At 37.6% G+C, this 22,370-nt stretch overlaps 1 protein-coding gene across 5 annotated transcripts in view; it reads left to right on the forward strand.

The window, feature by feature from the left end:
- The window catches only part of triob (trio Rho guanine nucleotide exchange factor b), a 274,443-nt gene that overhangs the window by 140,578 nt on the left and 111,495 nt on the right, over positions 1 to 22,370 (forward strand). For all 5 annotated transcript variants that reach the window (XM_049480847.1, XM_049480843.1, XM_049480844.1 and 2 more), the window contains 4 exons: positions 1,751 to 1,920; positions 8,619 to 8,793; positions 16,065 to 16,260; positions 20,955 to 21,121. In XM_049480847.1, the coding sequence (XP_049336804.1) occupies positions 1,751 to 1,920; positions 8,619 to 8,793; positions 16,065 to 16,260; positions 20,955 to 21,121 (708 nt within the window). The remainder of the gene's footprint in view (positions 1 to 1,750; positions 1,921 to 8,618; positions 8,794 to 16,064; positions 16,261 to 20,954; positions 21,122 to 22,370) is intronic.

Below are 22,370 nucleotides of genomic sequence, written 5' to 3' on the forward strand. Positions count from 1 at the left end.
TATATGACAAAAATTATATAAAATAAAGCAATATAAATATTTTCTTCAACCCCTAATCAACACAATGTCAGAATTATACACACAATTTTTTTTCAGTTGTTGACAAGTATGCAGTAAAACAAGCTTTTTTGTAAATACATTTTTGAAGAAAAAAATATTTTATTAATATTGTATTAAATCTAAAAGAATGATATATAAAAAATGGTGGGTCACTAACTTTGTCAGTTTTTTTTTTCCAAACATGTGTGCTATAGTGTTGTTTATTTAAAATTATTTTTTTTTGTGTCCCCATGATTTGTTAAACTTGTGGGCCAAACTTTTTAAAAGTTATTTTTAAGATAAAAACAAATGTGTGTTTATTTATTTTGTGTCACGCTATGGTGCATTATGTCACATTAATAGAGAGAAATGGTAGTTACTGGTAAACTTTAGCTTTTAGCCAAAGGTTTTTGGACTTTAGCTTTTAGCCAAAAGTTTTTGGACTTTAGCTTTTAGCCAAAGGTGTTTGGACTTTAGCTTTTAGCCAAACATTTTTGGACTTTAGCTTTTAGCCAAATGTTTTTGGACTTTAGCTTTTTGCCAAAAATTTTTGGACTTTAGCTTTTAGCCAAATGTTTTTGGACTTTAGCTTTTAGCCAAATGTTTTTGGACTTTAGCTTTTAGCCAAAAGTTTTTGGAATTTAGCTTTTAGCCAGAAGTTTTTGGACTTTAGCTTTTAGCCAAAGGTTTTTGGACTTTAGCTTTTAGCCAAAAGTTTTTGGACTTTAGCTTTTAGCCAAAGGTGTTTGGACTTTAGCTTTTAGCCAAACATTTTTGGACTTTAGCTTTTAGCCAAAGGTGTTTGGACTTTAGCTTTTAGCCAAACATTTTTGGACTTTAGCTTTTAGCCAAATGTTTTTGGACTTTAGCTTTTAGCCAAAAATTTTTGGACTTTAGCTTTTAGCCAAATGTTTTTGGACTTTAGCTTTTAGCCAAAAGTTTTTGGAATTTAGCTTTTAGCCAAAAGTTTTTGGACTTTAGCTTTTAGCCAAAGGTGTTTGGACTTTAGCTTTTAGCCAAACATTTTTGGACTTTAGCTTTTAGCCAAAGGTGTTTGGACTTTAGCTTTTAGCCAAAAAATTTTGGACTTTAGCTTTTAGCCAAATGTTTTTGGACTTTAGCTTTTAGCCAAAAAATTTTGGACTTTAGCTTTTAGCCAAATGTTTTTGGACTTTAGCTTTTAGCCAAAAGTTTTTGGAATTTAAATTTAGCCAAAAGTTTTTGGACTTTAGCTTTTAGCCAAAGGTGTTTGGACCTTAGCTTTACCCAAGGTGTTTGGACTTTAGCTTTTAGCCAAAAGTGGTTGGACTTTAGCTTTTAGCCAAAGGTATTTAAAAGGTATTTTTGAGATGAAAACAAATGTTTGCCACACTATGGTGCATTATGTCACAGAAATAGAGAGAAATGGTAGTTATGTCATAAAAGTAAAAATAAGAGGAGTTTTATTTTAAGTTTAAGATTAGATTAGTGACAAAAGCTTAACATTTAAAATGTAATACAAATATAATACATGTTTATTAAAGTATTAGATGTGCCATTTAATTTTTTTTTTTTTTTTTTTTTTACTAATGTTGCACCACAGAACACACTTCAAAGAAGTCTCTGACAATCCAGTATTGCACACAGTACTGCAGTATATTGTGTGGAAGCACTAGTTGAGTACTTTACTGTGTATCCCCCGTCACTAATACCGTGGTGATTACCTGTGCAGCTGTGGACGTGGCTGGAGGAGCTGCAGAAGGAACTGCTGGATGATGTGTACGCTGAGTCTGTGGAAGCAGTGCAGGACCTGATTAAACGCTTCGGCCAGCAGCAGCAGACCACCCTGCAGGTCACTGTCAATGTCATCAAGGAAGGAGAGGACCTCATCCAGCAGCTCAGGTACAGAACCGTCACTTTACACCACCTCTGAAGGACATTCATTACACATGCTTTTCTGGACAAGCTGAGAGATTCAGAACTGTCATGAAAAATTAGAGAAGCGTGCTGTAATATTACACAGTGAAAGAGATGTTATTCTTCCTTTTTACATTCAGTGGAGCATCACAAACATTTTAAAGCTGTCATTAGTATAGCACCTTTCATACATCAAGGATGTAGCTAAAAGTGCTTTGCACAGTGACAAAAAAAAAAAACACTCCTTTAATCTGTGCAGGTGTGCAGATGTAAGCATAGTCAGTGATATTGAAAGTTAAAATATTGGAAAAATAATGAATAATAATAATAATAATAATAATAATAATAGAAGCAATTAGAAAATGTATAGTTAAAGCCTGTGTATAAGATACATCTGTTCTGATTTGCTGTCTGTATGTCTTGAAATGTCCTTAAATGTAATAATAAATAAAATTACAAATTCAAAACACTTATTACAACTAATTAACATTAACAACAAGTTAAATGTACATTTACTTATTACACATAATTTACACATATTTTGTTTTAATAAAGCGAGGTAAATAGTTAGTTAAATGTTAGTCTTTGATAGGTGCTCTTTGAATTTACTTAAATTTAACTTGAATTACAGAGAGGTGTTGTTCATATTTTGTATTTTATTTTCTCTCACTTCTTAAATTTACTTATTTATTTATGATTATTATTATTATTTTTTTTTTTATAAGACATCTAACATTTATATGGTTTTCTACTTTTTACACACAAAAAAAATAAAATCTGATGTATGCAGTGCACAGATAATCCACCAGAGAGCAGAAGACATATTAGATTTTATTTATTTATTTTTTTTTTTTTGCCCGCCACCACCCCCCCTCTTCGGAGGACTATTTAAGACTTTATTTTTATTGTTTATTGGTTGAGGAAGGGTAGGGAGATAGGTAAATATGAGATTCACAAATGATAAGGAAGAAAAATAAAAAGAAGTGGGGAACAAATTATAAAGAGGAAGGTAATGAGAATGGGGAAAAAAGAGAAAAGAAAAATAATAATAATACAAAATAGGAAAAAGAAAAAAATCAAACAGAGATGGGTGGAAATAGAGAATAAGCTTAAATGTTGGTAGAGAATGATTCAGTAATTAGTGGGACCATCAAAAATAAATATTTATGGGGAAAAAATAATCTCCAAAATAATTCCAAGTGTTGCTTTGTTATGTATTTTTGTAGGTGTGTGTGTGTGTGTGTGTGTGTGTGTATGTGTTTGTTAGGAAGACAGTAGTGTTGAGTTGGGTATTGGATCTCAGGTAAGCTGTTTTCATGGTGGAGTGGTTGATTTTGTGGGTTGATTACTGTTGGAGGAAGGTAATGATGGATGTCCAGATTGAATTGTATTCAGGGATTTTATTTTTGGTAAAGCAGTAGAGCTGGGCGATATGGGAAAAAATCTTATCACGATATAGTTTTCCATATCAGTCGATATCGATATGTATCACGATATAAATCAAATCACTTTGTGTCACACTTAAAGGTTTGTTTTTATTAGTGAGAGAATAAGGGAGTGATGGAAGTTTTATCACAATATTTTTTTCTGTATCTCCATAATTATTAGGGCTGGCCCGAATAGCATTTTTTGAGCTCCGGATATTTGGCAGTAATTGGTAGCGAATATTCCAATATTAGTTTTTAAAAAAAACAAATTAATCATGAACGCGAGCCAGAACCCGAGCTTGAACGTCAGCCTGACTCAGGCGCTGCATGAACTCGGGCTTTTTTCCAATTTTTTCCAATTTTCCATGACTGAAAAAAAAACTTGGGCTATAAGCTCAATATTAAATATTTCGTTTGTTTAGAAATTATTTTATATTCTTAAACCATGTTAAATTATATTAGATTAGTAGGGCTGGCCCGAATAGCGTTTTTTGAGCTCAGAATATTGGGCACTGATTGGCAGCCAATATTGGAATATTTGTTTTTAAAAAGACGGATTAAAAACTGATTAAAGTAAAACAAAAATTGCAACTCGGCCCCTTTAATTCACCACAAAGTTTTCCAAGACCCAGCCGGAAAAAAAAAGATTTCCCACCTTTTCCTCAGCTGGGTCGGGCTCAAAAAATGATTTGTGATAGGCTGTTTTTTGGTTTGTTTGTTTAAGCACTTAGGCTTTTGTACTGCTGCAGTGCAATATTTAGATTTTATATTCTGAAATTCGTTAGGTTTTATTTCTTTTAGCATTTTGAACTTTTTTTCCAATTTCAAATTTATTTTTTTCTGTTCGTTATGTTCTATCGGTCCTTGCGTTTTTTGTAGTTGAAGTTGAATTTAATATTGAAGTTCAATATTTCTAATTTATATTTTGAAATTCGTTAGATTATATTTATTATTGTATTTTGAGCTCACTTTAGTTGGTTATTTTCCAAATTCATATCTATTTTTCTGTTATTATTAAATGTTATTAGCTTATTAGCTTAGCTTGTCATTTAGCATACAGAACTTCTCACGGATTTTTAATGAATGTTGATTTATTAATTTAAAAGCTGTACCTTATTAAAAGTATTTTAAGCCAGACAGACACTGTGTGATTTTTTAATGAGTTTATCTGCACTTTTAAATGGTTTGTCCTGTAGGAAACGCACACGATTTGTATGCTGACACTGTTGTCTGACTGAGGAGCTGCTTTCCGTCAAATGCAGCCTGTAGGCAGGAAAAAATCCAGCCAGAACCGACCATATCATGAGCCAGTTTTAAAGCCAGTAATTTAGTAGAGCATTAAACTACAAATCTGAGATGTACCTGCTGTACTTCTTAATCTCTGCCCCCAAAACGGTCCATTAACTTGCTTGACAGACGCGTCAAATCCCCCGCGAGCACGCGCGGCGCACAGCGCACCGATTAATTCATGCGTTGAGCTTTAAACGCGCAGCTGAGCTGTAATTGGGGAAATATCACAAAAATCACAGTGTGATTTGTTACATTAAAAAAAAGACCATTTTCTTCCGCCTAATCTGAGAGGAAAGCGGTGTTCTCGACCGGCCCGAGTTCATGCAGCGCCTGAGTCAGGCTGGCGTTCAAGCTCGGGTTCGGGCTCGCGTTCAGGCAGATAATCTAAATGATAAATGATTTTGTGTTTTTGCACTTGGGCCATAAGCTCAATATTAAAAAGTTCGTTTGTTTAGAAATTATTTTATATCCTTAAACCATGTTAAATTATATTAGATTAGAGGAAAGTCATTTAGACATCATTCTTAAGGTGTTTTTGTCCTGTTACCGCTCCGCAAAAAAACCTCTTCCTTTAATCCGCGCCCCACATACACATTTTTGCAGCACCTGCCCCGAGGTCCTAATATAAATTGAATTAATTACATTTAGTGCTTAAAATTTACTTAAAATTTATTTAAAACGTGCTGAACAGTGCGGCCGTTTATTCCCAAAGTACAAACACTATGGTTGTTTGCGTGTGTCGGGCCATACTCCACTATTCTTTAGGGTTTTTTGTTGCATGCATGAGAATAACTATTACAATTTTCTTAACTATTTATTAATTTGCTCCAGCGTCTTCTGGATTGATTACACGTTGTGTTTTCGTTGTTTGCCGCGCCACTTAGACGGAAATGGAAATGAATGTTTATCGAATTCTATTGCACAGGCTTATCATCGTCATCGAGGGAAAAATTATCGCGAAACAAATCGATATCGTTATATCGCCCAGCACTATAAAGCAGTATTTTTTTCCATGGATATATGATCAATTAATACATTTTTCCATTGGTTAATAGTGATGTTGTTTTTTGACTTCCAGTTCATGAGGATAGTTTTCTTGGCGATGGTTAGAGCTGTAAGTAAAGCAGTCGTGGTTGATTTTGTTGTGCTGATGATTGCTGTTGTGTCTCCTAGTAAACATAATTCTGGGTATAGAGGGATAGTGGTATTCAAGGATGTGGTTAATATTCTGATAATTTCTTGCCAAAAGTTTTGTACGGGTGTGCAGTGCCACATGGCGTGGATGTAGTCATCTGTGGTGTTTTGGGTGCAGTGTGAGCAATTTTCAGAATCAGTAAAACCCATTTTAAACATCTTTTGTCCGGTGTAGTGGGTTCTGTGGAGAACTTTATATTGTATAAGCTGTAGATTTGCCGTTGTGATTATGTGAAGGTTATTTTTACATATCTGTATCCAGAAATCAGAATCGGGGGTGATGGATAAATCTTCTTCCCATCGTTTAGTTGGGAGTGTTATTTTTGGGTCTGGTTTTGGTATTGATTTATAAATTTTAGATTTTTAGCGTTTTTTTGGAGAGGATATGTTAATAATGTCGATTATTGCAGATGGTAATTTTAATTTGTTTTCAGTCTTTTTGATTTTGGAGCTCAGCAGTGATGTTAACTGGTGAAATTCGAGGAAATGATTGCTTCCAATGCCAAAATTCTGGGTGAGATATGGGAGAGATACCATGGTGTTGTTGTGGAATATATGTTTAAGATGGGCGATTCCTTTATCGCTCCAGGTAGTGAAGTGGAATGTTTCTTTAATCATAAGATCAGGGTTATTCCATATGGGTGAGTTGGTGCTTAGTGAGAGAGTGGAGTTTGTGATTTTGTGAAATTTCCACCAAGCTGTCAAAGTTGTTGCTATTGTTAAAATTTTGAAGCAGGCATGCTTTTTAAGTGTATGAGTGATAAATGGTTAATATTTTTGCTTAGGGTTTGTTCTACGTCTAGCCATGTACTGTCAGTCTGGGAAGGGCTTATCCATTTTAATATATATTGTAATTGCGTTGCGAGGAAATAGTTGTAGAAATTTGGAGCTTCTAAACCTCCCTGGGTTTTGGAATTTTGGAGTGTGGTAAGTTTAATTCTAGGTGGTTTATTTTTCCAATAGGATTTAGAGATGCGTCTAAGGATGTTAGCCATTTAATGGGAGGTTCGACAGGAAGCATAGAAAATAGATAATTGACTTTGGGTAATATTGTCATTTTGACTACTGCTATTCTGCCTATAAGGGAAATGGGAAGGTTTGTCCAGCGTTGGAGATCGTCACATAATTAAGGTTGGGTAACTCTGACAGCTGGGGGACACTTTTATGCCCAGATATGTGATAAAGTCGGTGTTCAGTGGGATAGGGTGTGTCTGAATTGGGGTGTTATATATATGTTTGTATTTAATGGTAGGATAGTGGATTTAGACCAATTAATGGAGTAATCTGAGATTTTGGAATATTGATCGATGGTTTTAATTATTTCTTTTATTGAGGTTGACGGGTTTTGCAGGAAAAGTAGAATATCATCTGCATATAAGCTGATTTTATGTTGGGTATGTGATGTCTGAATTCCTTTTATAATCATATTTTGTCGTATTGCTGCAGCTAATGGTTCAATGGATATGGCAAATAAATGGGGAGAGAGGGGGCATCCTTGTGTAGTACCCCTGTGGAGAGTGAAACCTTGTGAGATTATACCATTGGTGGTTATAGTGGCCATAGGTGATGTGTATAAGATCTTAATCCATTGTATAAATGATTCCCCGAAACCCAATCTTTGTAATGTGGTAAATAAGAATTTCCAGTTTACTTTATCAAAAGCCTTTTCCTCATCTAGGGTTATTATTGCTGTTTGTGACTTTTGTTCAGTAGCATATTGTATTATGTTAATTAGTCTACGCATATTGGTGGAGGAGTGTCTGCCTTTAATAAAACCTGTTTGATCGGGGTGGATTAGATATGGAATAACTGTTTCTAGTCTATTTGCTAATGTTTTGCTTATAATTTTAATGTCTGTGTTGATAAGGGATAGATGTCTGTAACTAGATGGAATGGTGGGGTCTTTGTTAGGTTTGAGGTGACGGGAAATTGAAGCCGTATTCATACCAGTGGGCAGTTTCATTTTATGTTTGGTCTCTTTTAACACTCTTCCAAAGAGTGGAGATAGTATTGGCCATTTTATTTATATATTATATAAATTATTGTGAAAAATTATGTTATTTATTTAACCCTCCTATTATGTTCTGGGTCAAATCGACCCCATTTAAAATGTTGAAGATCTTAAAAATAGAAAAATAGTTAAAAGTAGTTTTTTAGTATGAAACATCTTCTTTCCATAATTACTGTAATCAAAATTTAATATGAAACTGGTTAATTTAACATATTTACAAACACTCGCTACAAAAATTAATTTGAAACAGAAAAAATGTTATGTTTCAATGTTACGTAAAACTATTGTGTTTTATATGTTGGTCTTTCAAAAGTAATAAAGTATTGTAAAAATAAAATAGTTTAAACATGAAAAATTAGTGAATTATCCTAATTGAACCATTACCTGCTAGAGGTAAGGAACACCATTGCAGTAAGCGTGAATAATTAGTAATGGGGGGGGGGGTTAGTAATTATATGTTTACACTGCTTGTTAGGATTTTTGTTTTAATTAAAACTGACCCAGGAACACTCTTGCCGTTGGAGGGTTAATACTCAATGCTAAAAAAATCAAATATGTATCAAATAGATAGACTTGATAGACTTGGCTTTAAAGAGTTAAATGATTGCTTAATATTCTGACACTTTTGAATAATCTAATCTGATTTTGCTTATTGTCATATCTTAAACTTATCTTATTCTTGAAAAGTTATCACAACACAGTTTGTTTAAAAAAAAAAAAAAAAAAAGTATTCTTTAAACCCCCACAATCTTCTCCTGCAGAGACTCGGCCATCTCCAGTAATAAGACTCCACACAACAGCTCCATGGCCCACATCGAGAGCGTCCTGCAGCAGCTGGACGAGGCGCAGGCCCGCATGGAGGAGCTCTTCCAGGAGAGGAAGATCAAACTGGAGCTCTTTCTGCAGCTGCGTATCTTTGAGAGGGACGCCATCGACGTGAGTTTATACTGTATAAGATAAAGTCTTGCAATAGTTCAACAGTAGCTTTCAACAAAGCAAACATGGGAGAAAACGGCTGATGATCAACTTCTGGATGTCTGCACTTTTAAAATGGATCTTTAAGCAAAGTTTAAGCAACTGCCCTTTAGGTTGGGCTTAAACTTGTTTCTCACTCGTTCATCCCTCTGTTTTAAGTGTTAAGCCCAGATCATATAGACCAGGGGTTTCAAACTCGCGGCCCGCAGAACGATATTTTGTGGCCCGCTACTTGAAATCTAAATTTAGTGTTAGTGCAGAGCTCAACTTTATTCAAAAGAATCCAGCCGCTGCGCTACGTCCAGCCAATCAAGGAACAGCAGGCTGCGACTTCACACACACATACGAGCCTCACACACACACACACACACACACACAGAACAGCTGCCTATCAACCACGGAAGAGAAGCTCAAAACAGCAGAATATGGATTTATAAAACTATAGATCACAGTAAGGTTGATTACAGATCTTAAAGTTACGATTGACTACATCTGTTGCTTCATTTGAATTTAAAAACGGTGTTCTGTCGAATTGTGCGACCCTGTCAAACCGTGCTACTATTTTGTTTATGTTTAAAGGTAAAAATACAAAAGAAGCACAATATTAGAGCATGTTTCCAGTAGAAGTTTATGTACTATTTTGGATAGCCTAAATTACTGCATCAGGGTAAAGTTAAGGTAGTAAGAATTTATTGTATTTTTTTTTTTTTTAGATAATATTTTTTTCATTATTATTAATAATTGCATTACACTTTGACTTTTAAGAGATCCCTTAAAAATTAGTTTTTCCTTGATTTTACCAAATTGAAAACCTCTGGAATATAATCAAGAGGAAGATGGATGATTACAAGCCATCAAACCAAGCTGAACTGCTTGAATTTTTGCACCAGGAGTGACATAAAGTTATCCAAAAGCAGTGTGTAAGACTGGTGGAGGAGAACATGCAAAGATGCATGAAAACTGTGATTAAAAACCAGGGTTATTATATTATACTGAACTCTTAAAACTGTTTTAATAAACTTTTTTTTTTTTTTTGCATTATTTGAGGTCTAAAAGCTCTGCCTCTTTTTTGTTTTGTTATTCTCATTTTTTTGCAAATAAATGCTCTAAATGACAATATTTTTATTTGGAATTTGGGAGAAACGTTGTCTGTAGTTTATAGAATAAAACAAAAATGTTAATTTTACTGAAACATATACCTATAAATGGCAAAATCAGAACAGAAAATGATTCAGAAACTTAAGTGATCTCTTATTTTTATTTATTTTTTTTTTTCCAGAGCTGTATATGCTACACTATACCAGTGTACAGTGGTGATGCTTTACTGAACAGATATGTTTGTTCATTATCAGGAAACCTGATCTAGAGTAATCTGACTCCAATAATAGACTTGGCTCTATTGTGACCCAGCTATGGCCGTGATGTAACTCAATACCCACCATGCTATCGTTATCACTGTTAGACTCGTGTCCATTGGGGCTGCTGTAAGCAGTGGGGGGGTCTTCAGGTAAATGGAGCTGCATTATGAATGATGGGTGAGAAAGTGTTTTCCAGGGTTCTGCTTGCTGGGGGGGGGGATCAGGTTTCAGAAGGTTCAGAATCTGCGTGTGGATAAATGTTACTGATATAAGAGGATTAGTGTAATGCTCAGCGTGTTAACACATTTAAAACTAATAAAAAGAAATGAAATGGAGGCTAACGCTAAAGCCTAAGCCACTTACTCAGAGCTGGGTGGAGCCTCAGCTGTCACTCAGAGCGGTGCAGGCGCTGGGGCATGCGGACGGGCGTGGGCGCTGGTGTGTGTGTGTGTATATGTGTATCTTCCTAAACACACCCTTGGCACTGTGTTTCTTCACTGGAGTCTACCAAGCTACAGTCTGGCAGCGTCCGTTCAATTTAGGAATACCGCTTAAAGAACCGCTAGAAGAACCAGGTGATAAAGATGTTTCTACAGATGGACAGTGGAACACCTCACAGCTGCCGGGAAACAGAGTATGTTGTGGGAACCCTCTAAACTTTATGATTATTGTGTATTATTTCACTATCAAGTCTTATTTTTCAGGTACTATAAACTGTTGGCCGTTTATTCAGTAAATCTGCTGACATTAATATGTTACGTATAGTCATTTAGTTGAATTGAGTTTAATTGTTACAGTGAGAAACCTACCAGGTTTAAGTCCAGGTTTAAGAAGTTAATGGGCTTCATGCAGTGTGTATGTGTGTGTGTATATGTGGAAGCACCTCTAAGCTCCATGTTACACAGCATTCAACAGCAGTGGTATTGTTGTGGAGACCAGCACTGGTGAATGAATGCAACAAGTCAGTCTAATGAAGCTCCAGTATCAGACAAATGTTTGGATATACAGTACTGTGCAAAAGATTTAGGCACCTAAGAAAATTACACTAATCAATTTATCTCAGCAATATGAGGGTTTTTACCTGAAAAAAAAAGCACCACATATGATTTAAAAGATGCAAATAAATATAAATACAGGAAAAATGAACAAGAATTTCACATTTTTAGGTAGGATTTTTAGTCTGGATGCCCTCAGCCAGCATGTGTATATGTTCAGTTCCGTCAGCAGCTCACCTGATATAATGAGATCTAGAAATAACTCAGATGTGGAGAGATTAGGAGATATTTAAAAGAAATCAGTGCTGTAAAAGCTCTGCTTTTGTAAAATTGCTGTTTGTATTTATTGTAATACTCGTGTTTTACTGAGCTAGTAAACACTTACTGCACAGATAAGAAGCCTTTTCTTTACTACAAATTTCCACAGGTGCCTAAAACATTTACACCATACTGTACCTGAGGCCCGTTCACTAACATTGCGATAAGCAAGTGGAGATCTGCAAGATGTGCCTTTTTTTTCTGTTGCCTTTCGATGAGTGTTTCACAAAAAAATTGCAGAAAATCTCAGAAAATGAGCGCAAAAGGCAATGCACAGTCACACAGAGTTTTTTTTGTCACAGTCAGTCTATCAGTCATCGTAAAACTGCACACCACACTAGGGCTGGAGCTAATAATAATTTTGGTAGTCGACTAATCTGATGGTTATTTTTTTGATTAGTCGACTACCAAAATAATTATTATGAACCAAACAAGGTCAAACGAGATAGAAAAACGTCAATACTCCCTTATATAGGTGTAAAACCATGTGGCTAATACTCAGGTGATCTGCTTGATCTGTTGTCATGTGCTGTGTGAGGTGATCGGGATTGGGTGCAATGTTGGTTGTGGTGCATCCTGGGCAATGTAGTCCCGAGGCTGCAGATCGCAGGCAGAGCTGAATGTGGGAGAGATAGGAGTGCTTTTAGTGCCAGACGTGACAGTTTTTTTTCCCATCCTCATTAAAGACATTTTGTATAAATATTTGAATGCATACAATAACAAGTTAAACAAGATTGAGCTTCCAAAAATTAAGTTTTTTATTTGTTTTATACAGTTTGATGCAAAACTTAACCACCACCAGTCAAACTTTATTTCTTATGTTTTTTTTTTTTTAAGTTCCAATATTTAGTTACAGCTAATTTGCCTAATTTAACAAAAAAACAAATGTAAGAATCGCAGCGCAATTTAACATGTACCCAATTATAGCACAGTTTGTGTTATTTTCTTTAGGTCAAATTAGTCCAGTCCTAGAGACCAGCGACTCAGATATTACATCCACATTAAATGCAGGAGACTTGAAATGAGAAATGGCTGAAATAACAAAGAAGATTCAGAGCTTTCAGACCTCAAATAATGCAAAGAAAATAAGTTCATATTAGTTCATATAAGTTTAAGAGTTCAGAAATCAATATTTGGTGGTATAACCCTGGTTTTTAACCACAGTATTCCTGCATCTTGGCATGATCTCCTCCACCAGTCTTACACACTGCTTTTGGATAACTTTATGCCTTTACTCCAGGTGCAAAAATTTGAGCAGTTCAGCTTGGTGGTTTGATGGCTTGTGATCATCCATCTTCCTCTTGATTATATTCCAAAGGTTTTATAATTTGGTAAAATCAAAGAAACTCATCATTTTTAAGTGGTTTCTTATTTTTTTTCCAGAGCTGTGTACAGATTTTTTGTTATATGCTGAAATCTTCTCTGAAGATCGTTTGTAGCGTGTTTACTAGGCAGGCATATTAATGCAGGTGACGTGGGGGTTTGGGGATTTACAGACTTTTTCCATGTGACTGTAGGTGGATCATCTTCACGTCTGCTCAGACGACTCCCCATAAAACTTCTTGTAGGAGTGCCAAGAGTGTGTAAAGCTGTCTGAAGGCGACGGCTGCTATTGAAGAATCTAAAATAGCACTTTTATAATCTCAGCGTAGTTCTAGATGTTGCTTACTCCTCTGGTTGCTCTTCTGAGATATAAGTAAATAAGGAAGACCGATCTGTGGATAGGTGTGTCCAGACATTGTGGCACATGCTGGCACTGTGGGCTGAATAGGAAGAGTGAAGAGCTTTATTTGAGGAGATATAAAAGCTTATGAAAAAGTTTGGCACTGGTACAGCTGGCTGGCTCTTCTGTGATTCATGCAGGCTTCTTGTTTTTTCTTCCACTGTGAGGTGAAGATGTGAGGGCTGAGATCTCGTCTGAGTTGTAAAGTGTAAGGATCTTACGCTTATTAGTGTAGTAGTGTGTGAAGTTTGAATTTTTTAAGGGTTTTCTGCTGAAGAAGAAAAAAAACAGAAATAAAAAGGGTTTGTTCTGGTTCTGAAATCTGATTGGATAAGACGCACTCAGAGTACTGTGGAATCTTCAGTAAATGGTAAACCTTACGATCATACACATCACTTTATTAGAGTGTTTCATTATTATGTTATATAGCAACTATAGCTTAATAATAAAAACAATAATAATATTACAATAAATAATTAGTTGTGTATGGTGTATTTCGACCATATTGTATGTTGTCATAAATTATATGTTATAATTTAAAATATATATATAAATTTTTTATTAGGTAATCAGCCCATTGTTCTTCCTAAGTACAGTTGTGTACACCAGCTTTGTAATATTTTACAGAGCCACTATGATCAGAAAATCGCTGGTTTGAATCCTGTTCATGTAGCACGATTGGCCTTTCTCTCTCTCTCTGTGGGTGGGTAGATGGCACTCTCTCTCCCCACAACACTCCAAAGGGTGATGTTGATCAGCTTCAGGCATCTGTGAGCTGATGTATTGGAACCGAGTCACTGCGCTTTCCACTGAGCGCACTGTGATGCTACTCAGCAATACTACATCAGCAGAGGTTCCTGATGTTGGGGCATCACTAGTGATAGGGGGAGTCCTAATTAGTTGGTTGAGTAATTGGCTTTTAAATTGGGGAGAAACTGGGATAAAAAGAATTACACAGATTAGTGCTTTAGCAACTTGAGCTGGCACTGTACTCTCTATGTAATATTATCATTTTTTTTGTATGTTATTATTTACTAAGTACTATTAAGATATTTATATTAACATAAACTATTAACATAAAAATATGTATAATATTAGGTGTGAGCAGGTTCACCAGGAGTGTAGTTATCTGGTATGATAGAGGTATTTGTGGGGAGACAGGGCTGTAATAATGAATAGTGCTAATAGTGCTAATAGTGCTAGAGTTAAAGCTGCTTGATAACTGCTGTCAGTTCACACTGCCAAAACACAATTGGGTACCAGAGACACACACTCACACTTTGTTCAGTTATCCTTTAGTATCTTATGTTGGACGTTGGGTAATATCAGATTGCATCACTGACAGAACCTGCTGTCACCGGTTTTATGTTTTTGGTATTGTTTTTAATTCCTGGCATCCAGAGTGACTTCCTAGCTCTAGATACTAATATTTCATGCACTCTCAAGAATGGAGGGTCAAGCTGAGCCATTCCTGAAGCTTAAAGAGCTGTGAGTACAGATCAGATGTTGACCGTTGCTGTCAGCCTGGGCAGCCCATTTTAGCTGATACATTTTAGCATTTTAGTTCAAATCTGATGAGGGCAGCCAGTAGGAAATGATTTAGAGGAAGAAATTTCTGAACTTAGAAAAATTGTAGCCTTTCTGAATCTATTCCAAGAACTTGATTGCACTTAAAAAGAAAACACTCCAGTCTAAACCAGTGCCATTGGTAATCTCAATAGAAATATAGTGTTAAATCCTAAGGTGTTGATGCGATAGAGCAAACATTTGGATGTGATGTCGCACTTCAAATCTGCTGAAGTGTTTTGTGTCTGTCTGAGTTTGGTTTTTTTTTGGAGCGTTTTCCCTCTCTGTTTGGTTTGGTTTCACACAGGCATAAACCTAAACACACCATAATGTGCACCAATAGAATAATAGAATAGAATAATGGTCAGAGCTGTCTGGCACAAGAAAGTAAATATAGAGAGAAGATTCTGTGTTCCAGCCCGTATTATATCTGTGCAATGTGAATCTGCCTTAACACTGAACGACACAGGTAGTAAACGAAGTCGCGCAGCTGTGAGCAGTAAACACAGCACATACTGCGTGTGTAAACAGCAAGGAGCAGCAGGGACAGTGTTTTTTCACAGCAGTGGTAATTAGCATTATCTGGCAAATATATCAGATTAAACTATGACTTATCAGCAGTTTAGCTCAAATAAAAAGAGTACTGTATATTTAATAGCTGGGTTGGATCAAGATCGGATCAAGTTCTCACCACAAGTGTGATTACTGTTTTCACACCTGCTCAATCGAACCACACTAAAGTTACAAACTAATCAGAGTCCGTTTTAACCAGACCAAACAGTGCTGGTGTGAAAACATCCTGGTCCGTATTCACTAAAGCTGCATGATATTGGAAAAAAAATACATACAGTATGTATTTGATATTCAAAAGAAACCATTTTCACCATATTTCTAAGAAGTCTTTCTAGCATGCTGTATTATATATAAATATATATATATAATACAGACTTTGGTAGAAATTTCATGGAAAATAAGGAAAACATTGTACTTTTTCAATTAGTATCAAGCAGTTAAAAGGTTCTGCATCACAGAACACAATTTACACATGCATTTCTGGACAAGCTGAGAGCAACAGAGTCGTCCCTGAATGTGGACTGACACTGTGGAGTAAAATTCCAGAATTTTACAGAAATATGACGCTGGTTACAGAGCAGTATCTGTCATTCTTACAAGCCTTTTCCTTAGAGGACAACATAACAGCTGGGTTTGGTGAAATTCAGTATACTAGTATCTGTGATTGACTCTTGTTTTTTTTTTTGTGTGTGTGTGTAGGTCATCTCCGACTTGGAGTCATGGAATGAGGAGTTGTCTCAGCAGATGGGGGAGTTTGACACTGAGGATTTGAATCTGGCGGAGCAGCGTCTGCAGCATCATGCAGATAAAGCTCTCACCATGAACAACCTCACCTTCCACGTCATCCACCAGGGTCAGGAGCTCCTGCAGTACGTTACTGAAGTGCAGGCTTCAGGTGAGTACACACACACACACACAGAGTTAAAAGTGCAATCTCATTGGCTCTGCTGGAACCAAACATCATCAGGGCAATGGTCATTGTTGCCATTGCTCACTGTTGCTATGCCCACATTTACCTTTTCCTCTGGGCATCAGTGGCCTTGAAAAAGAAGGAATACTGCTGAATGGGGTCCTTTAAAAGGGGTGGAGACACAGGTCAAAGCATGATTCACTAAATTATCATTGTATTCTATAGAAAAACTCACAGACACAGTTAAATTTATTGTTTATTGAACAGATCAGGACCATTTTTACACACGTGGACATGTTTTTTTTACATTCATTCTATTACATGAAGGTCTTAAAAAAAATAGTAATACATGCTTAAGTCTTTATATATATTTTTTGTTTGAAGTGTAATATGCAGTGTAATATGCCAGTTCAAAGTTGAGTTCATATCACCTTATTTCTCACACTATAAGGCGCAATTATGCCTTATGCATAATGCCTTATAATCCGGTGCACTTTCTGTATGAATTAAACCAGTCAGGTTGTAAAGAGCAGTAATGCCACTCCACACTAAGCGCTAGTTTGCTCGTTCACTGTTTAGAGTTTTAGAGCATTATCGACCTGTAGCCTGCTGCTAACCCCAGCTAGCACTGCTGGAGCAGCATTAGTATTACCCGCTAATCGCTTGCATCTAACGAGTGCTGGATGTTAATCTACACAGATTTCTCTCCTGAAAACTGTTTACTTGGGTGATTAAAGTGCTTTTGTTTATTTAAAGTAAGCTTAGATTCCCGAATTTCTCCAGCATTAAGGCTGGAGCATTAGCATTAGCGGCTAACCGGTAGCGGGATGCACTATAATGAGGTACCATGAGTGTTCTGGCAAGCCAGGGAGATATTAGCTAGCGGTTCATCCCACGTAGCTTGTTTTAACATGGTAAACGAGCAGACTACAGTCCGATATACTTACCTCTGAATGGCGGAAGAGCTAGTGATGAGCACAGTTAATGGCTAATGCTAATGTTGCTCCAGAAGTGCTAGCCAGGGTTAGCAGCTGGCTATGGGCCGATATACTTAACGCTGAATGGCGAAAGAGCTAGCGCTTAGTGTGGTTAGCAGCTAATGCTTGTACTGCTCCAGCCTTGGTGCTGGAGAAACTTTACTTAGACACGTGTATAACGCTGTACAGTGGAGTGGCTTTACTGCTCCTTAACAATTTTTGGTAAAATGAAAGGATTTTAAATGCAAACAAATTCTCACAGCTATTCTCCAAAATCTAGTTAAAAAATATATATTTCCCGGACAGTAGAAACAGACAGTGCAGTTTATAATAATACATATGCATATCGTCGCTGTCCTATGAAAAACACTTATCTCCGTTTTTGTTGATTTTTAGTTTACTGCATAATTTGAACAGACAAACTGTCTGTTACACTGTGCCAACATTTCTTGATAAACAGACCAATAGAAATTCTTCAGAATTACCTGAAATAAACTCTTTTCCATTTAAAGTTTACAAGGTTTTTTCTCTCTCCTGTAAAGTTGCTGTTTTGGAGATAAGTGTTTTTCATTGGACAGCGACGATATGAAAGGGAGCGTTATCTGTCTTTCTGTGGTCAGTCGATCACTGTCAGGCGGGCTGATGAAGGCGGGCAGTCGAGTGAGCGGGTGAGGGAGTGTGAGGGCAGGCCGTGCTAGGCTTAATGGGGGTGGGGCAGCCGACACTAATGCTACAGGCTAAAGCTCACGCAGCGGGAGCGCACGAGCAGCCCGGCCTGCATGCGCACTACTGTAATCCTATACACTCACACTGACCACCAAATCACTGGACATCCTGCACGGGCCGCCTCCGTCTCACACACACACACAAACACACACACACACAAACACACACACACAGATTTGAAATGATCCAGCACACGCAGGCAGTTTAGAGCAGAGCAAAGCCTCATTTTTGCAGGAGACATCTGTGCATCTGCACCTCTGTGCATGCTCACACACACACTCACACACACTTACACACCAAAGCAAGAACACAAACACACACACACCCGTTACAGTGGACAGTGGAATGGTCTCTTGAGCTTGGACACAATGCACCTTTGGACAGCGGGGGTGAAATGTGAGTATGAGAAGAGCTTTCTTACCTGTGGTCACTTGACATAAGTCAGTCAGAAAAGTAATGTTAACACTATGCTAATTGGTGGCTTCTCTGACATCACTGTTGGCGACTTTAGCATGCTAGATCGCGCTAATCTTTCAATGTTGGTGAAAGTGACCAGATCACACTTCCTCTGTCTCCTGTGAGTTCCTTTTCTGAGTTTTGATTCCAGTTCTAATGCTCTTAAGCTCTTTTCAGCCAGAATTGGATTTACATGGGGTCCTGGGATTTTTCTCTTTCAGGATCTTCTCTGGGATTTTAGTTCTATCCGGATAGGCCATGTCTGTGTTTCCTCTCTCCTCCTCTGAGAAAGTCTTATACAGAATATCCTGAAGTTTCATCCAAATGTGCATCACAGTGTGTGTCCAAACAGATAACAGTAACCGTGGCTAGATATTAAACTCATCACGTATTACAAATCAATGACAAAAACCTGGAAACATGTCCAAATTGCTTGTAAAGTCACATTGTTGGAATTTCTTTGCCCTGGTACTGGCATTCAAGGATTCAAGGATTCAAGGAGATTTTATTGTCATTCGCATCTTATGTGGTACATGAGGTGGAACGAAATTGTGATCTCACGATCCAGTTTACACCCAGGAGCTGTTATTAAATAGATATATAGATAAAAGTACAATAAAGGAATACAATAAAAATAGAATATACAAAATAGTTAAAGATAAATACCCCAAATGAAATAAATAGAAAGAGTAGACAGGTTGCAACAACAAGTCCAGAGTGCAAATGTGCTATAGCAGCATGAAATGAATTAGAGCAGTAGAAAATAAAGTGTCTCAGTGCGGGTAAAGTGACCGTGTTTGTGCAGTAATTGTCCTTGTGCGTCAGTGCAGTGTGTTGTTAAGTGGAGTTTAAGAGTCTTACAGCTTCCGGAATGAAGCTGTTTCTCAGTCTGGTTGTTTTGCACTTGATGCTCCGCAGCCTCCGTCCTGAGGGAAGCGGGACAAAAAGTGGCCTGGCATGGCCCAGTTCCAAAGTGTGAAGCCATGTCACAGGATGTACTGTAGCAGTGTATCATTCATGATCCCTATCCACTGGTGCAGTGCTAGTTTCTGTGGTGGTTGCTAAGGTGTTGCTATGGTATCTGTGGTGGTTGTTATGGTGTTGCTAGGTAGTTGCTAATGTGTTGCTAGGTGGTTTTCTAGGTCTTGCTATGGTATCCTTGGTGGTTGCTATGGTGTTGCTAAGTGGTTGCTAAGGTTTTGCTAAGGTGTTGCTAGGTGGTTGCTAAGGTGTTGCTATGGTATATGTGGTGGTTGCTATGGTGTTCTAACTAGTTGCTAGTTGGCCCACTACTTAATGAGCTCATTAAATACTGTATTTATTGCACTTTAAGGTGCACTTAAAATCCTTTCATTTTCCTAAAAATCGATAGTGTTTAGTTCTCTAGCCGTGTTAGCATTAGCCGCTAGCTGCGCTAAGTGCTAGCTCTTTTGCTGTTTAAAGGTGAGCACTATCAGCCTGTAGGCTGCTGCCAACCCCGGCTTGCACTGCTGGAGCAGTATTAGCATTAGCCGCTAACCACAGTGCTAAGTGCTAGCTCTTTTGCCGTTCATAGGTAAGTATTATCAGTCTGTAGTCTGCTGATAACCCTGTCTAGCACTGCTGGAGCAGAATTAGTCTTAGATGCCAACCACAGTGCTAAGCGCCAGCCTTTTAGCCGTTCAGAGGTGAGCATTATCGGCCTGTAGCCTGCTGCTAACCTTGGCTAGCACTGCTGGAGCAGCATTAGCATTGGCAGCTAACCACAGCGCTAAGCACTAGCTCTTTCGCTGTTCAGAGGCAAGTATGTTGGACTGTAGTCTGCATGTTTACCATGTTAAAACAAGCTACATGGGACGAACCACTAGCTAATATTGCCCTGGCTTACTGAAACATTCAGGGTTCCTCAGTGTAGCTCTGTCAGGTGCCATTAGCTGCTAACCGCGGCTAGAAAATCTAAGTTTTTTAGAATCACAATTTTACTTAACTTTAGCTGAATTAGAAGGAAAACATGGTGACAACCCTGTTCCATACTAGTGTTACATAAAATGCGCCTCATAATCCAGTGCGCCTTATGAATAAAAATAGACCAGAAAATAGATGTTTATTGATAGTGTACCTTATCAACCGGTGCATCGATACTGTACAATAAGTTTCTACAGTACATTCCAGAATACATTATATCTCATACGTAGGTGTAAAGCTCTATCTTGATCACAATTTTCCTTTTCCATTGATCACTGATCACTGGTCAGTTGTAAAGGCTGATGTTGACTAGATAGATATATGTTGGGGTGGTAGAACATTCTCAGGACACCAGTATTATCAGCATCAGTAACAGGGTAATGTGTGTGGTTATGATATAAGTATACCCAGCATAGTGTAGCTGCTGGGGTTTTTCCACACATCAGGGACACTGCTAGGTTCACAGTGAGTCCACCATCCAAAAATACCCCAATATCCAGCAGCTATGTGGTTAGAAACTGGTAAGTAAGTGTAGTCTCTCTCTCTCTCTCTCTCTCCCTCTCTCTCTCTCTGTAGGTGTAGAGCTGCTGTGTGATCGAGATGTGGACATGGCCACTCGCGTGCAGGACCTGCTGGACTTCCTGCACGAGAAGCAGCAGGAGCTGGATGCGGCCGCCGAGAAACACCGCCGTCACCTGGAGCAGTGTGTGCAGCTGCGCCACCTACAGGCTGAAGTTAAACAGGTAATTTCTTCCTATCTACAAGCAAACCTACGCTATATACTGAGATGCATGTCTCCCTGCTCTTGCTGCAGTTACGCTTGTGACCTTTACTTAATATAGTATCAAAAGTGTGTTTTGTTTTTTTTTTTTGTTTTTTTTTTCATTATTTTATTATATTTAACATTGTCTGCATTATATATTAATACTAATGTCATTCAAACTATGAAGAAAAACATAGGGAATTATAAGGTTACAAACAATGTTAAACAAAAAAGTAGCACATCTTGCTTAGATAACTGATTTGCACATCTTGGATGGATTTTATCAGTCAGCTATATGATTCGCCTGGAATGGATTTCATTTAACAGCTGTGCTGAACTTGTCAAGAATTAATTATTTGAATTTTCTGCCTCTAAATGTGTTTAAGAGCATCAGTTGTAAAGTTGTGAAGAAGTAGAGTTACAGGTATACATTGAATAGCTCCATTCGCGTAATGCTCTAATCCAGGGGTCTCACACTTGATATTTAGAATGATATTTTGTGGCCTGCTACTCTCGCTAATCAAATTTTAGTGTTAGTGCGGCCCCGCCCACAAGAAAGACGCACTAACGCAAAATCACACACAGAACAGGCATCTTTCAACCATGGAAGAGAAGCTGAAAATGGCAAAATATGGATTTATAGAACTATAGATCACAGTGAGGTTGATTAAAAATCTTAAACTTCTGATTAACTTCATCTGTTGCTTCATTTGAATTCAAAAACGTCATGGATGCGCTCACACGGCGAGCCGAGAGATCCGGTGTTGTGGCGAATTCAGCACCCCCGCCAGGAAAAGCACCCCCTCTCGGAGCATATTTCTGAGTAAAATTAAAGCGCTTTAATCAAGAAGACGATGTGTATGCGCAGCCAAGAGGGGATGCTTTTCATGGTGGGAGTGCAGATTTCGCCAGTACTATTTTTCATAGTGGGGGTGCAGATTTCGGCACTACTATGGTGGCAAATTCAGCACCCCCGCCAGGAAAAGCACTACCTCACCGGAGAGGCTGCAGGTGAAATTAATGTTTTTCATTATTTCTTACGAGTCAGTGTAGCTCAGAACAGCATCTTGGGAATTTTCATTTTCTAAAAAGTTAAAGCCAAGAAGTCGTGAGAGGGGGTGCTTTTCCTGGCAGGGGTGCTGAATTCGGCACAAGAATGCACTGAAAAAAAAGTGTAGTGAACACTCAACTAAAAGTAGAGTAAAAAATATTGTAAGATATTAAGGTGC

Source organism: Astyanax mexicanus, chromosome 6 (genome assembly GCF_023375975.1).
Source record: "Astyanax mexicanus isolate ESR-SI-001 chromosome 6, AstMex3_surface, whole genome shotgun sequence".
Taxonomy (NCBI): domain Eukaryota; kingdom Metazoa; phylum Chordata; class Actinopteri; order Characiformes; family Acestrorhamphidae; genus Astyanax; species Astyanax mexicanus.